Source organism: Oncorhynchus keta, chromosome 9 (genome assembly GCF_023373465.1).
Source record: "Oncorhynchus keta strain PuntledgeMale-10-30-2019 chromosome 9, Oket_V2, whole genome shotgun sequence".
Classification (NCBI taxonomy): domain Eukaryota; kingdom Metazoa; phylum Chordata; class Actinopteri; order Salmoniformes; family Salmonidae; genus Oncorhynchus; species Oncorhynchus keta.
Window position 1 is genome coordinate 3,825,496 of NC_068429.1, and position 14,209 is coordinate 3,839,704.

General features: G+C 43.9%; 1 protein-coding gene and 1 long non-coding RNA gene across 31 annotated transcripts in view; one reads left to right on the plus strand and one right to left on the minus strand.

The window, feature by feature from the left end:
• LOC127931640 (methyl-CpG-binding domain protein 2-like) overlaps positions 1-14,209 on the plus strand; it is a 151,167-nt gene that overhangs the window by 33,039 nt on the left and 103,919 nt on the right. For both annotated transcript variants that reach the window (XM_052524911.1, XM_052524910.1), the window contains exon 2: positions 2,875-3,034. In XM_052524911.1, coding sequence (XP_052380871.1) covers positions 2,875-3,034 — 160 coding nt within the window. The remainder of the gene's footprint in view (positions 1-2,874; positions 3,035-14,209) is intronic.
• The window catches only part of LOC127931641 (uncharacterized), a 2,318-nt gene continuing 632 nt past the window's right edge, over positions 12,524-14,209 (minus strand). For 3 of the 29 annotated variants that reach the window (XR_008142094.1, XR_008142085.1, XR_008142083.1), the window contains 5 exons: positions 14,159-14,209; positions 13,879-14,016; positions 13,146-13,311; positions 12,957-13,103; positions 12,660-12,737 (listed from right to left, as the gene is read on the minus strand). The exon at positions 14,159-14,209 is cut by the window's right edge. This is a non-coding gene — a long non-coding RNA (uncharacterized LOC127931641). Of the gene's footprint in view, positions 12,572-12,659; positions 12,820-12,956; positions 13,312-13,353; positions 13,690-13,773; positions 14,017-14,158 lie in introns of those variants that run through there. The other 26 variants (XR_008142092.1, XR_008142070.1, XR_008142074.1 and 23 more) reach the window with 24 other exon arrangements.

The following is a 14,209-nucleotide window of genomic DNA, read 5'->3' on the forward strand; positions in this document are numbered from 1 at the left end:
TCTGTGTGTTGTCTACTGTGTGAGCCAGCTGTTTAAACGGACCCTATTGTAGGCCTTGGTCTGAAGAGGAAATGCTATTTTCTAATTGACCAACCTGCCCGGGTTAAGGATGTGATCACACCCATTCTCTCTCTCTCTCAGCACTGACTGAGTTTATCCTTAGGAAAACAACCTCAGACATCCCATTCACCCTGGCCATCCGTCCAGTCACCCTGGCCATCCGTCCAGTCACCCTGGCCACCTGGCCATCCGTCCAGTCACCTTGGCCATCCGTCCAGTCACCTTGGCCATCCGTCCAGTCACCCTGGCCACCCGTCCAGTCACCTTGGTCATCCGTCCAGTCACCCTGGCCATCCGTCCAGTCACCTTGGTCATCCGTCCAGTCACCTTGGCCATCCGTCCAGTCACCCTGGCCACCCGTCCAGTCACCCTGGCCACCCGTCCAGTCACCCTGGCCATCCGTCCAGTCACCCTGGCCACCCGTCCAGTCACCCTGGCCACCCGTCCAGTCACCTTGGCCTCCCGTCCAGTCACCTTGGCCATCCGTCCAGTCACCCTGGCCATCCGTCCAGTCACCCTGGCCACCCGTCCAGTCACCTTGGCCATCCGTCCAGTCACCCTGGCCATCCGTCCAGTCACCCTGGCCATCCGTCCAGTCACCCTGGCCATCCGTCCAGTCACCCTGGCCACCCGTCCAGTCACCTTGGCCATCCGTCCAGTCACCCTGGCCATCCGTCCAGTCACCTTGGCCATCCGTCCAGTCACCCTGGCCATCCGTCCAGTCACCCTGGCCACCCGTCCAGTCACCCTGGCCATCCGTCCAGGCCCTACCACTCCACTACCCCATTTCACTCAGACTCACCTGTCATTTTGTAGGGTAATAAAGACGGTCTCCATTTTGTTCTCCACTATCATCTTTGCTCAAGACATGCTGGCCAATTTCTTTTCTAATATTAATATAGCCAGGAAGTGAGACTTGAGTAGTAGGGAGAAGGATAGGGTGTCAAGACAACAACCTCTCCCTGAACGTCAACGAGACAAAGGCACTGGCCCCTGGACTATAGGAACAGGATGGCTGGACAGGTCCCCATTCACATCGACGGGGCCGAAGTGGGGCGGGTCGAGAGCTTCAACTTCCTCTCTGTCCACGCCACAAAGGATCGATCATGCTCCAAACACACCAACACTGTTGTGAAGAGGGCCCGACAACGACTCAGGAGAAGGAGACGAAGAACTGTCTACTTGATGGGTTTGGCCAGGGATATATGTTTTCTGGGTTGTGATGCCATTGATCCTCTGCCACATAAGATGGTCCTCCCTGCTGCCTTTAAATGTTTCCTCCAGCCTGAGAACTAGTCAAGTGTTTCTTGGGAGAATTGAATTTAGCCTAAGTACGTGTGGCAACTGGCAGGTGTTACTTATGTTGACAACCCCACTACCATGACATAATGAGACTGGCAGCTCTGCTATTAATAGAGCCCTACTACCCTGACATAATGAGACTGGCAGCTCTGCTATTAATACAGCCCCACTACCCTGACATAATGAGACTGGCAGCTCTGCTATTAATACAGCCCCACTACCCTGACATAATGAGACTGGCAGCTCTGCTATTAATACAGCCCCACTACCCTGACATAATGAGACTGGCAGCTCTGCTATTAATACAGCCCCACTACCCTGACATAATGAGACTGGCAGCTCTGCTATTAATACAGCCCCACTACCCTGACATAATGAGACTGGCAGCTCTGCTATTAATACAGCCCCACTACCATGACATAATGAGACTGGCAGCTCTGCTATTAATACAGCCCCACTACCCTGACATAATGAGACTGGCAGCTCTGCTATTAATACAGCCCCACTACCCTGACATAATGAGACTGGCAGCTCTGCTATTAATACAGCCCCACTACCATGACATAATGAGACTGGCAGCTCTGCTATTAATATAGCCCCACTACCATGACACAATGAGACTGGCAGCTCTGCAATTTATACAGCCCCACTACCATTACACAATGAGACTGGCAGCTCTGCTATTAATACAGCCCCACTACCATGACACAATGAGACTGGCAGCTCTGCTATTAATACAGCCCCACTACCATGACATAATGAGACTGGCAGCTCTGCTATTAATATAGCCCCACTACCATGACACAATGAGACTGGCAGCTCTGCTATTAATACAGCCCCACTACCATTACACAATGAGACTGGCAGCTCTGCTATTAACAGCCCCACTACCCTGACATAACGAGACTGGCAGCTCTGCTATTAATACAGCCCCACTACCATGACACGATGAGACTGGCAGCTCTGCTATTAATATAGCCCCACTACCCTGACACGATGAGACTGGCAGCTCTGCTATTAATACAGCCCCACTACCATGACACGATGAGACTGGCAGCTCTGCTATTAATACAGCCCCACTACCATGACATAATGAGACTGGCAGCTCTGCTATTAATATAGCCCCACTACCCTGACACGATGAGACTGGCAGCTCTGCTATTAATATAGCCCCACTACCATGACATAATGAGACTGGCAGCTCTGCTATTAATATAGCCCCACTACCCTGACACGATGAGACTGGCAGCTCTGCTATTAATATAGCCCCACTACCATGACATAATGAGACTGGCAGCTCTGCTATTAATATAGCCCCACTACCCTGACATAATGAGACTGGCAGCTCTGCTATTAATACACTTTGCTGGCTTTAGTAACATTGTGAAATACATGAGCTACCCTGGTCTCTGTAGAACGTTCCTCTCTTGAACGATCGATGCTTTTGGACCTCAACACTTGGTACAGTACATAACTAACACTGCTGCTGTCTTTCCTCTTCACCCCCCTCAGTCCCAAAGGGAAGAAGTTCCGGAGCAAACCCCAGCTGTCCCGTTACCTAGGCAACGCGGTGGACCTGGGATGTTTTGACTTCCGAACGGGCAAGATGATGCCCGGCAAGATGCAGAAGAACAAACAGAGGCTACGGAATGAGAACCTCACCATCAACAAGGTACAGGTTAGCTTAGGTTACATGTCAGGGTTCTTCAGATGCCTTTCACTCCGTTCTCCCAATGGCCTCCTCTATTTTTATTTTTTTTTTTTTTTACTTTTAGTGAACATTTGAGCAGGGAGTCCCATTGAGACCATTCTATTCTCAGCCCTTTGCTAGCAGTGGTTTTCTTTCCAATTATCTCCAAACTCTCAAAGTGTTCACTTCCCTTGGACAGGAAGTGACTGGGAAAAGGAATATAGTGGGAATGTCCTAGGCAAGTCAGTTAAGAACAAATTCTTATTTTCAATGACAGCCTAGGAACAGTGGGTTAACTGCCTGTTCAGGGGCAGAACGACAGATTTGTACCTTGTCAGCTCGGGGATTCGAACTTGCAACCTTTCGGTTACTATTCCAACGCTCTAACCACTAGGCTACCCTGCCGCTCCTCTCTAGCCCATGCCTCTACCAATCCAATGCTTTTAGATTTGTGGGAAGTAGTCAATGAGTGTACACTTCAGGAGAAAGGGGATATGATTGCCTGTGGGTTTCTCCCCTCCATGTAGCACAGTCAGGGACTGGTTTAGACCTGGGACACCAGGTGGGTGATTCTCCTCTAATCAGGGTCTGGTTTAGACCTGGGACACCAGGTGGGTGATTCTCATCTAATCAGGGTCTGGTTTAGACCTGGGACACCAGGTGGGTGATTCTCCTCTAATCAGGGACTGGTTTAGACCTGGGACACCAGGTGGGTGATTCCCCTCTAATCAGGGACTGGTTTAGACCTGGGACACCAGGTGGGTGATTCTCCTCTAATCAGGGACTGGTTTAGACCTGGGACACCAGGTGGGTGATTCCCCTCTAATCAGGGACTGATTTAGACCTGGGACACCAGGTGGGTGATTCCCCTCTAATCAGGGACTGATTTAGACCTGGGACACCAGGTGGGTGATTCCCCTCTAATCAAGGACTGATTTAGACCTGGGACATCAGGTGGGTGCAATAATGATCTAATCAAATCTTATTGGTTCCATACACATGGTTAGCAGATGTTATTGGTTACATACACATGGGTAGCAGATGTTATTGGTTACATACATGGGTAGCAGATGTTATTGGTTACACATGGGTAGAAGATGTTATTTCACATACACATGGGTAGCAGATGTTATTGGTTACATACACATGGTTAGCAGATGTTATTGGTTACATACACATGGGTAGCAGATGTTATTGGTCACATACACATGGGTAGCAGATGTTATTGGTCACATACACATGGTTAGCATATGTTATTGGTTACATACACATGGTTAGCAGATGTTATTGGTCACATACACATGGGTAGCAGATGTTATTGGTCACATACACATGGGTAGCAGATGTTATTGGTTACATACACATGGTTAGCAGATGTTATTGGTTACATACACATGGGTAGCAGATGTTATTGGTTACATACACATGGTTAGCAGATGTTATTGGTCACATACACATGGGTAGCAGATGTTATTGGTTACATACACATGGGTAGCAGATGTTATTGGTCACATACACATGGGTAGCAGGTGTTATTGGTCACATACACATGGGTAGCAGATGTTATTGGTCACATACACATGGGTAGCAGATGTTATTGTTCACATACACATGGGTAGCAGGTGTTATTGCGAGTGTAGCGAAATGCTTGTGCTGTTGATCAGGTAGAACAGAAACCCATTGGTAGTCTGGACGTTGTAGGGTCAGAGTTCAATACTCCATGAACAGGTTTTATCGTCTCAACTCCAGATGTTGCTGTGCTCTCTGTCCGTTCACAATCATTTCCTCTGTGAGAGTCATGTGACCAGCTAGCTCAAAAATAACCTGGACTGGACTCAACACTCTAGATCAGCGTTTCTTAAAGTATGGGTCACGACCCACTAAGTGTATAATTATTACATTAATTTACTGGAATTGATTTGTCCAGGTTCAGTGCGCTCTCTGCATTATCGGCGGTCTCTGCTCTGGTTTGGCACCTGCGTGAGTGGGAGAGGTTGCGGGAGATGCCTCGCGCTTCACGGTTTACCAGATCTTTTTTCTGCAGTTTTCTTGAAGATCACTCCGCGACCCACACGCTGCAGCGCTGTCGTTCAAGCCACAGACTTGTTATTCCCACATGAAATGGACTCACGGTAGCCGTAAGTTCTGACTGAGCTCAAACGTCATGAAACGCAAATACAGGGATGACTTTTTTTTTGTCTCTTTCGTACAAAATTTGAGAATTAACGAGGAGCGCCCAAAATGTGTTTTGTGGAAGTGCTTAGTAATGAGTCTGTCAAAACTAACAAATTAATAAAACGCCACGTCCAGGTACAACATGACGGTAAACCCAGGGAGTTTTTTCATGGGCGGCAGCGTAGCCTAGTGGTTAGAGTGTTGGACTAGTAACCGGAAGGTTGCAAGTTCGAATCCCTGAGCTGACAAGGTAAAAATCTGTCGTTCTGCCCCTGAACAGGCAGTTAACCCACTGTTCCTAGGCCGTCATTGAAAATAAGAATTTGTTCTTAACTGACTTGCGTAGTAAAAAAATAATATTGCTTCAGGAAACTTCAAAAGTGGAAAAGTGAGTCAACTAACAAGTCGTTGTTGTCATTTTATAACCTGGTGATGATCAGCAGAAATAAGGGAGTACTGTCTATCTCTCATAGTAGTAGATGTGAGTTTCTCTTTCGAAACAATCCTCTGGCCTTGTAACGTTACACAGCTAATAGCTAACGTTAGCAAAAGCAAGCTAGCTAGCTACTGATAGTGTAACCATAGTAACATGACAGATGAAGATGAAAAATGACCAGGCCTACTGTACATCTTACTGTAGAAATAACCAGGCCTACTGTACATCTTACTGTAGAAATGACCAGGCCTACTGTACATCTTACTGTAGAAATGACCAGGCCTGCTGTACATCTTTCTGAGAAATAACCAGGCCTACTGTACATCTTACTGTAGAAATGACCAGGCCTACTGTACATCTTACTGTAGAAATGACCAGACCTACTGTACATCTTACTGTAGAAATGACCAGGCCTACTGTACATCTTACTTTAGAAATGACCAGGCCTACTGTACATCTTACTGTAGAAATGACCAGGCCTACTGTACATCTTACTGTAGAAATGACCAGACCTACTGTACATCTTACTGTAGAAATGACCAGGCCTACTGTACATCTTACTGTAGAAATAACCAGGCCTACTGTACATCTTACTGTAGAAATAACCAGGCCTTACTGTACAACTTACTGTAGAAATAACCAGGCCTTACTGTACATCTTACTGCAGAAATGACCAGGCCTACTGTACATCTTACTGTAGAAATGACCAGGCCTGCTGTACATCTTTCTGAGAAATAACCAGGCCTACTGTACATCTTACTGTAGAAATGACCAGGCCTACTGTACATCTTACTGTAGAAATGACCAGGCCTGCTGTACATCTTACTGTAGAAATGACCAGGTCTACTGTACATCTTACTGTAGAAATGACCAGGCCTTACTGTACATCTTACTGTAGAAATGACCAGGCCTACTGTACATCTTACTGTAGAAATTACCAGGCCTACTGTACATCTTACTGTAGAAATGACCAGGCCTACTGTACATCTTACTGTAGAAATAACCAGGCCTACTGTACATCTTACTGTAGAAATGACCAGGCCTACTGTACATCTTACTGTAGAAATAACCAGGCCTACTGTACATCTTACTGTAGAAATAACCAGGCCTTACTGTACATCTTACTGTAGAAATAACCAGGCCTACTGTACATCTTACTGTAGAAATAACCAGGCCTTACTGTACATCTTACTGTAGAAATGACCAGGCCTACTGTACATCTTACTGTAGAAAGACCAGGCCTTACTGTACATCTTACTGTAGAAATAACCAGGCCTTACTGTACATCTTACTGCAGAAATGACCAGGCCTACTGTACATCTTACTGTAGAAATGACCAGGCCTGCTGTACATCTTATCTGAGAAATAACCAGGCCTACTGTACATCTTACTGTAGAAATGACCAGGCCTACTGTACATCTTACTGTAGAAATGACCAGGCCTACTGTACATCTTACTGTAGAAATGACCAGGCCTACTGTACATCTTACTGTAGAAATGACCAGGCCTACTGTACATCTTACTGTAGAAATGACCAGGCCTACTGTACATCTTACTGTAGAAATGACCAGGCCTACTGTACATCTTACTGTAGAAATGACCAGGCCTACTGTACATCTTACTGTAGAAATGACCAGGCCTACTGTACATCTTACTGTAGAAATGACCAGGCCTACTGTACATCTTACTGTAGAAATGACCAGGCCTACTGTACATCTTACTGTAGAAATAACCAGGCCTACTGTACATCTTACTGTAGAAATGACCAGGCCTACTGTACATCTTACTGTAGAAACACCAGGCCTTACTGTACATCTTACTGTAGAAATGACCAGGCCTACTGTACATCTTACTGTAGAAATGACCAGGCCTACTGTACATCTTACTGTAGAAATGACCAGGCCTACTGTACATCTTACCAAGAAATGACCAGGCCTACTGTACATCTTACTGTAGAAATGACCAGGCCTACTGTACATCTTACTGTAGAAATAACCAGGCCTACTGTACATCTTACTGTAGAAATGACCAGGCCTTCTGTACATCTTACTGTATAAATGACCAGGTCTACTGTACATCTTACTGTAGAAATAACCAGGCCTCTACTGTACATCTTACTGTAGAAATGACCAGGCCTACTGTACATCTTACTGTAGAAATGACCAGGCCTACTGTACATCTTACTGTAGAAATAACCAGGCCTACTGTACATCTTACTGTAGAAATAACCAGGCCTGCTGTACATCTTACTGTAGAAATAACCAGGCCTACTGTACATCTTACTGTAGAAATGACCAGGCCTACTGTACATCTTACTGTAGAAATAACCAGGCCTATTGTACATCTTACTGTAGAAATAACCAGGTCATCCTACCTGTACATCTTACTGTAGAAATAACCAGGCCTACTGTACCAACCTATCTTACTGTAGAAATAACCAGGCCTTACTGTACATCTTACTGTAGAAATAACCAGGCCTACTGTACATCTTACTGTGGAAATAACCAGGCCTACTGTACATCTTACTGTAGAAATAACCAGGCCTACTGTACATCTTACTGTAGAAATAACCAGGCCTTACTGTACATCTTACTGTAGAAATAACCAGGCCTACTGTACATCTTACTGCAGAAATGACCAGGCCTACTGTACATCTTACAGAAATGACCAGGCCTACTGTACAACTTACTGTAGAAATAACCAGGCCTACTGTACATCTTACTACCAACCTACTGTACATCTTAGAAATAACCAGGCCTTACTGTACATCTTACTGTAGAAATAACCAGGCCTTACTGTACATCTTACTGTGGAAATGACCAGGCCTACTGTAACCAGGCCTTTACACATCTTACTATACACTTCTGTACCAATAACCAGGCCTACTGTACATCTTACTGTAGAAATGACCAGGCCTGTACAACTGAAATGACCAGGCCTACAACCTTACTGTACTGAAATAACCAGGCTACTGTACATCTTACTGCCTACATCTTACTGTAGAAATGACCAACCTACTGTACATCTTACTGTAGAAATGACCAGGCCTACTGTACATCTTACTGTAGAAATCTACCAGGCCTACTGTACATCTTACTGCCTATACAATAACCAGGCCTACACACTACCAACCTATACATCTTACTGTAGAAATAACCAGGCCTACCAACCTACTGTACAACTTACTGTAGAAATAACCAGGCCTTACTGTACATCTTACTGCAGAAATGACCAGGCCTACTGTACATCTTACTGTAGAAAACCAGGCCTACTGTACATCTTTCTACCAACCTAGGAAATAACCAGGCCTACTGTACATCTTACTGTAGAAATACCAGGCCTACTGTACATCTTACTGTAGAAATGACCAGGCCCTGTACATCTTACTGAAATACCATACTGTACTCTTAGAAATGACCAGGCCTACTGTACATCTTACTGTAGAAATGACCAACCTACTGTACATCTTACTGTAGAAATGACCACCAACCTACTGTACATCTTACTGTAGAAAACCAGGCCTACTGTACATCTTACATGACAGGCCTACTGTACATCTTACTGTAGAAATGACCAGGCCTACTGTACATCTTACTGTAGAAATGACCAGGCCTACTGTACATCTTACTGTAGAAATGACCAGGCCTACTGTACATCTTACTGTAGAAATGACCAGGCCTACTACACATCTTACTATAGAAATGACTCTTACTGTACATCTTACTGTAGAAATGACCAGGCCTACTGTACATCTTACCTATAGAAATGACCAGGCCTACTGTACATCTTACTGTAGAAATGACCAGGCCTACTGTACATCTTACTGTAGAAATGACCAACCTACTGTACATCTTACTAGAAATCTCTACCAACCTATACACATCTTACTGTAGAAATGACCAGGCCTACTGTACATCTTACTGTAGAAATGACCAGGCCTACTGTACATCTTACTGTAGAAATGACCAGGCCTACTGTACATCTTACTAGAAATAACCAGGCCTACTGTACATCTTACTGTAGAAATGACCAGGCCTTACTGTACATCTTACTGTAGAAATGACCAGGCCTACTGTACATCTTACTGTAGAAATGACCAGGCCTTACTACCAACCTATACATCTTACTGTAGAAATAACCAGGCCTACTGTACATCTTACTGTAGAAATGACCAGGCCTACTGTACATCTTACTGTAGAAATGACCAGGCCTACTGTACATCTTACTGTATACAAATGACCAGGCCTACTGTACATCTTACTGTAGAAATGACCAACCTACTGTACATCTTACTGTACCAACCTATACACACCAGGCCCTGTACATCTTACTGTAGAAATGAACCTATACACACTCTCTACCAACCTATACATCTTACTGAAATACCATACTTACTGTAGAAATAACCAGGCCTACTGTACATCTTACTGTAGAAGTGACCAGTCCCACCAACTGTACATCTTACTGTATAAATGACCAACCTATACTGCTGAACCTATACATCTTACTGTAGAAATGACCTCTACCTACTGTACATCTTACTGTAGAAATACCAACTGACCAGGTCTACTGTACATCTTACTGTAGAAATGACCAGGTCTACTGTACATCTTACTGTAGAAATAGGCCAACCTATACCAGGCCTACTGTACATCTTACTGTAAATGACCAGGCCTACTGTACATCTTACTCTACCAGAAATACACCAGGCCTATTGTACATCTTACTGTAGAAATAACCAGGCCTACCAGGCCTACTGTACATCTTACTGTAGAAATAACCAGGCCTACTGTACATCTTACTGTAGAAATAACCAGGCCTTACTGTACATCTTACTGTAGAAATAACCAGGCATCTTACTGTATACCACATCTTACTGTGGAAATGACCAGGCCTACTGTACATCTTACTGTAGAAATAACCAGGCCTACTGTACATCTTACTGTAGAAATGACCAGGCCTACTGTACATCTTACTGTAGAAATGACCAGGCCTACTATACATCTTACTGTAGAAATGACCAGGCCTACTGTACATCTTACTGTATAAATGACCAGGCCTACTGTACATCTTACTGTAGAAATAACCAGGCCTACTGTACATCTTACTGTAGAAATAACCAGGCCTACTGTACATCTTACTGTCAGAAATGACCAGGCCTACTGTACATCTTACTGTAGAAATGACCTGGCCTACTATACATCTTACTGTAGAAATGACCAGGCCTACTGTACATCTTACTGTATAAATGACCAGGCCTACTGTACATCTTACTGTAGAAATAACCAGGCCTACTGTACATCTTACTGTAGAAATGACCAGGCCTACTGTACATCTTACTGTAGAAATAACCAGGCCTTACTGTACATCTTACTGTGGAAATGACCAGGCCTACTGTACATCTTACTGTAGAAATAACCAGGCCTACTGTACATCTTACTGTAGAAATAACCAGTCCTACTGTACAACTTACTGTAGAAATAACCAGGCCTTACTGTACATCTTACTACAGAAATGACCAGGCCTACTGTACATCTTACTGTAGAAATGACCAGGCCTACTGTACATCTTACTGTAGAAATAACCAGGCCTTACTGTACATCTTACTGTAGAAATAACCAGGCCTACTGTACATCTTACTGTAGAAATGACCAGGCCTTACTGTACATCTTACTGTAGAAATGACCAGGCCTACTGTACATCTTACTGTAGAAATAACCAGGCCTACTGTACATCTTACTGTAGAAATAACCAGGCCTTACTGTACATCTTACTGTAGAAATAACCAGGCCTACTGTACATCTTACTGTAGAAATGACCAGGCCTTACTGTACATCTTACTGTAGAAATGACCAGGCCTACTGTACATCTTACTGTAGAAATGACCAGGCCTACTGTACATCGTACTGTAGAAATGACCAGGCCTACTGTACATCTTACTGTAGAAATAACCAGGCCTTACTGTACATCTTACTGAAGAAATGACCAGGCCTACTGTACATCTTACTGTAGAAATAACCAGGCCTACTGTACATCTTACTGTAGAAATAACCAGGCCTACTGTACATCTTACTGTCTAGAAATGACCAGGCCTACTGTACATCTTACTGTAGAAATATACACACTCTCTACCAGGCCTACTGTACATCTTACTGTAGAAATAACCAGGCCTTACTGTACATCTTACTGTAGAAATAACCAGGCCTACTGTACATCTTACTGTAGAAATGACCAGGCCTTACTGTACATCTTACTGTAGAAATAACCAGGCCTACTGTACATCTTACTATAGAAATTATTGTTAAAAACTAGTCTAGGTTGGAACCGTAATCATTTGTATTCTGAACTGGAATAAACTGATTGAAGCACGATGCTTTTTGAGACAACAGGAACAGGAAGCTGTCTCCTGCCTGACTGCGAAAGCAGGAGATGTTCTGATCCAGTTTGGTACCACGTACTTATGCAAGACAGGGTTCTCAAGTACAGAAACGGTCTCAATGCTGAGCATGACCTCAGTGTTACACTGCCAAGAAATACTGAGCCCAGAATAGACATGCTTGTTGAAAACTTCAACCAGCCACACACCTCTCATTAGGACTGTGTGTGTGTTTTCTGGGCTACATCTGTACACACTCTCTGATGTAATCAATCAGTTTACACTCTCTACCAACCTATACACACTCTCTACCAACCTATACACACTCTCTACCATCTACCAACCTATACACACTCTCTCAACCAACTACCAACCTATACACACTCTCTACCAACCTATACACACTCTCTACCAACCTATACACACTCTCTACCAACCTATACACACTCTCTACCAACCAACTACCAACCTATACACACTCTCTACCAACCTATACACACTCTCTATCAACCTATACACACTCTCTACCAACCTATACACACTCTCTACCAACCTATACACATCTCTACCAACCAATACACACTCTCTACCAACCTATACACACTCTCTATCAACCTATAACACTCTCTACCAACCTATACACACTCTCTACCAACCTATACACACTCTCTATCAACCTATACACACTCTCTACCAACCTATACACACTCTCTACCAACCTATACACTCTCTACCAACCAATACACACTCTCTACCAACCTATACACACTCTCTACCAACCTATACACACTCTCTACCAACCTATACACACTCTCTCTCTACCAACCTATACACACTCTCTATCAACCTATACACACTCTCTATCAACCTATACACACTCTCAACTCAACCTATACACACTCTCTACCAACCTATACCTATACACACTCTCTATCAACCTATACACACTCTCTATCAACCTATACACACTCTCTATCAACCTATACACACTCTCTACCAACCTATACACACTCTCTATCAACCTATACACACTCTCTATCAACCTATACACACTCTCTACCAACCTATACACACTCTCTACCAACCTATACACACTCTCTATCAACCTATACACACTCTCTATCAACCTATAAACACTCTCTACCAACCTATACACACTCTCTACCAACCTATACACACTCTCTATCAACCTATACACACTCTCTACCAACCTATACACACTCTCTACCAACCTATACACTCTCTACCAACCAATACACACTCTCTACCAACCTATACACACTCTCTACCAACCTATACACACTCTCTACCAACCTATACACACTCTCTACCAACCTATACACACTCTCTATCAACCTATACACACTCTCTATCAACCTATACACACTCTCTATCAACCTATACACACTCTCTACCAACCTATACACACTCTCTATCAACCTATACACACTCTCTATCAACCTATACACACTCTCTATCAACCTATACACACTCTCTACCAACCTATACACACTCTCTACCAACCTATACACACTCTCTACCAACCAATACACACTCTCTACCAACCTATACACACTCTCTACCAACCTATACACACTCTCTACCAACCTATACACACTCTCTACCAACCTATACACACTCTCTATCAACCTATACACACTCTCTACCAACCTATACACACTCTCTACCAACCTATACACACTCTCTACCAACCTATACACACTCTCTACCAACCTATACACACTCTCTATCAACCTATACACACTCTCTACCAACCTATACACACTCTCTATCAACCTATACACACTCTCTATCAACCTATACACACTCTCTACCAACCTATACACACTCTCTACCAACCTATACACACTCTACCAACCTATACACACTCTCTACCAACCTATACACACTCTCTACCAACTACCAACCTATACACACTCTCTACCAACCTATACACACTCTCTACCAACTACCAACCTATACACACACACTCTACCAACCTATACACACTCTCTACCAACCTATACACACTCTCTACCAACTACCAACCTATACACACTCTCTACCAACCTATACACACTCTCTACCAACTACCAACCTATACACACTCTCTACCAACCTATACACACTCTCTACCAACCTATACACACTCTCTACCAACCTATACACA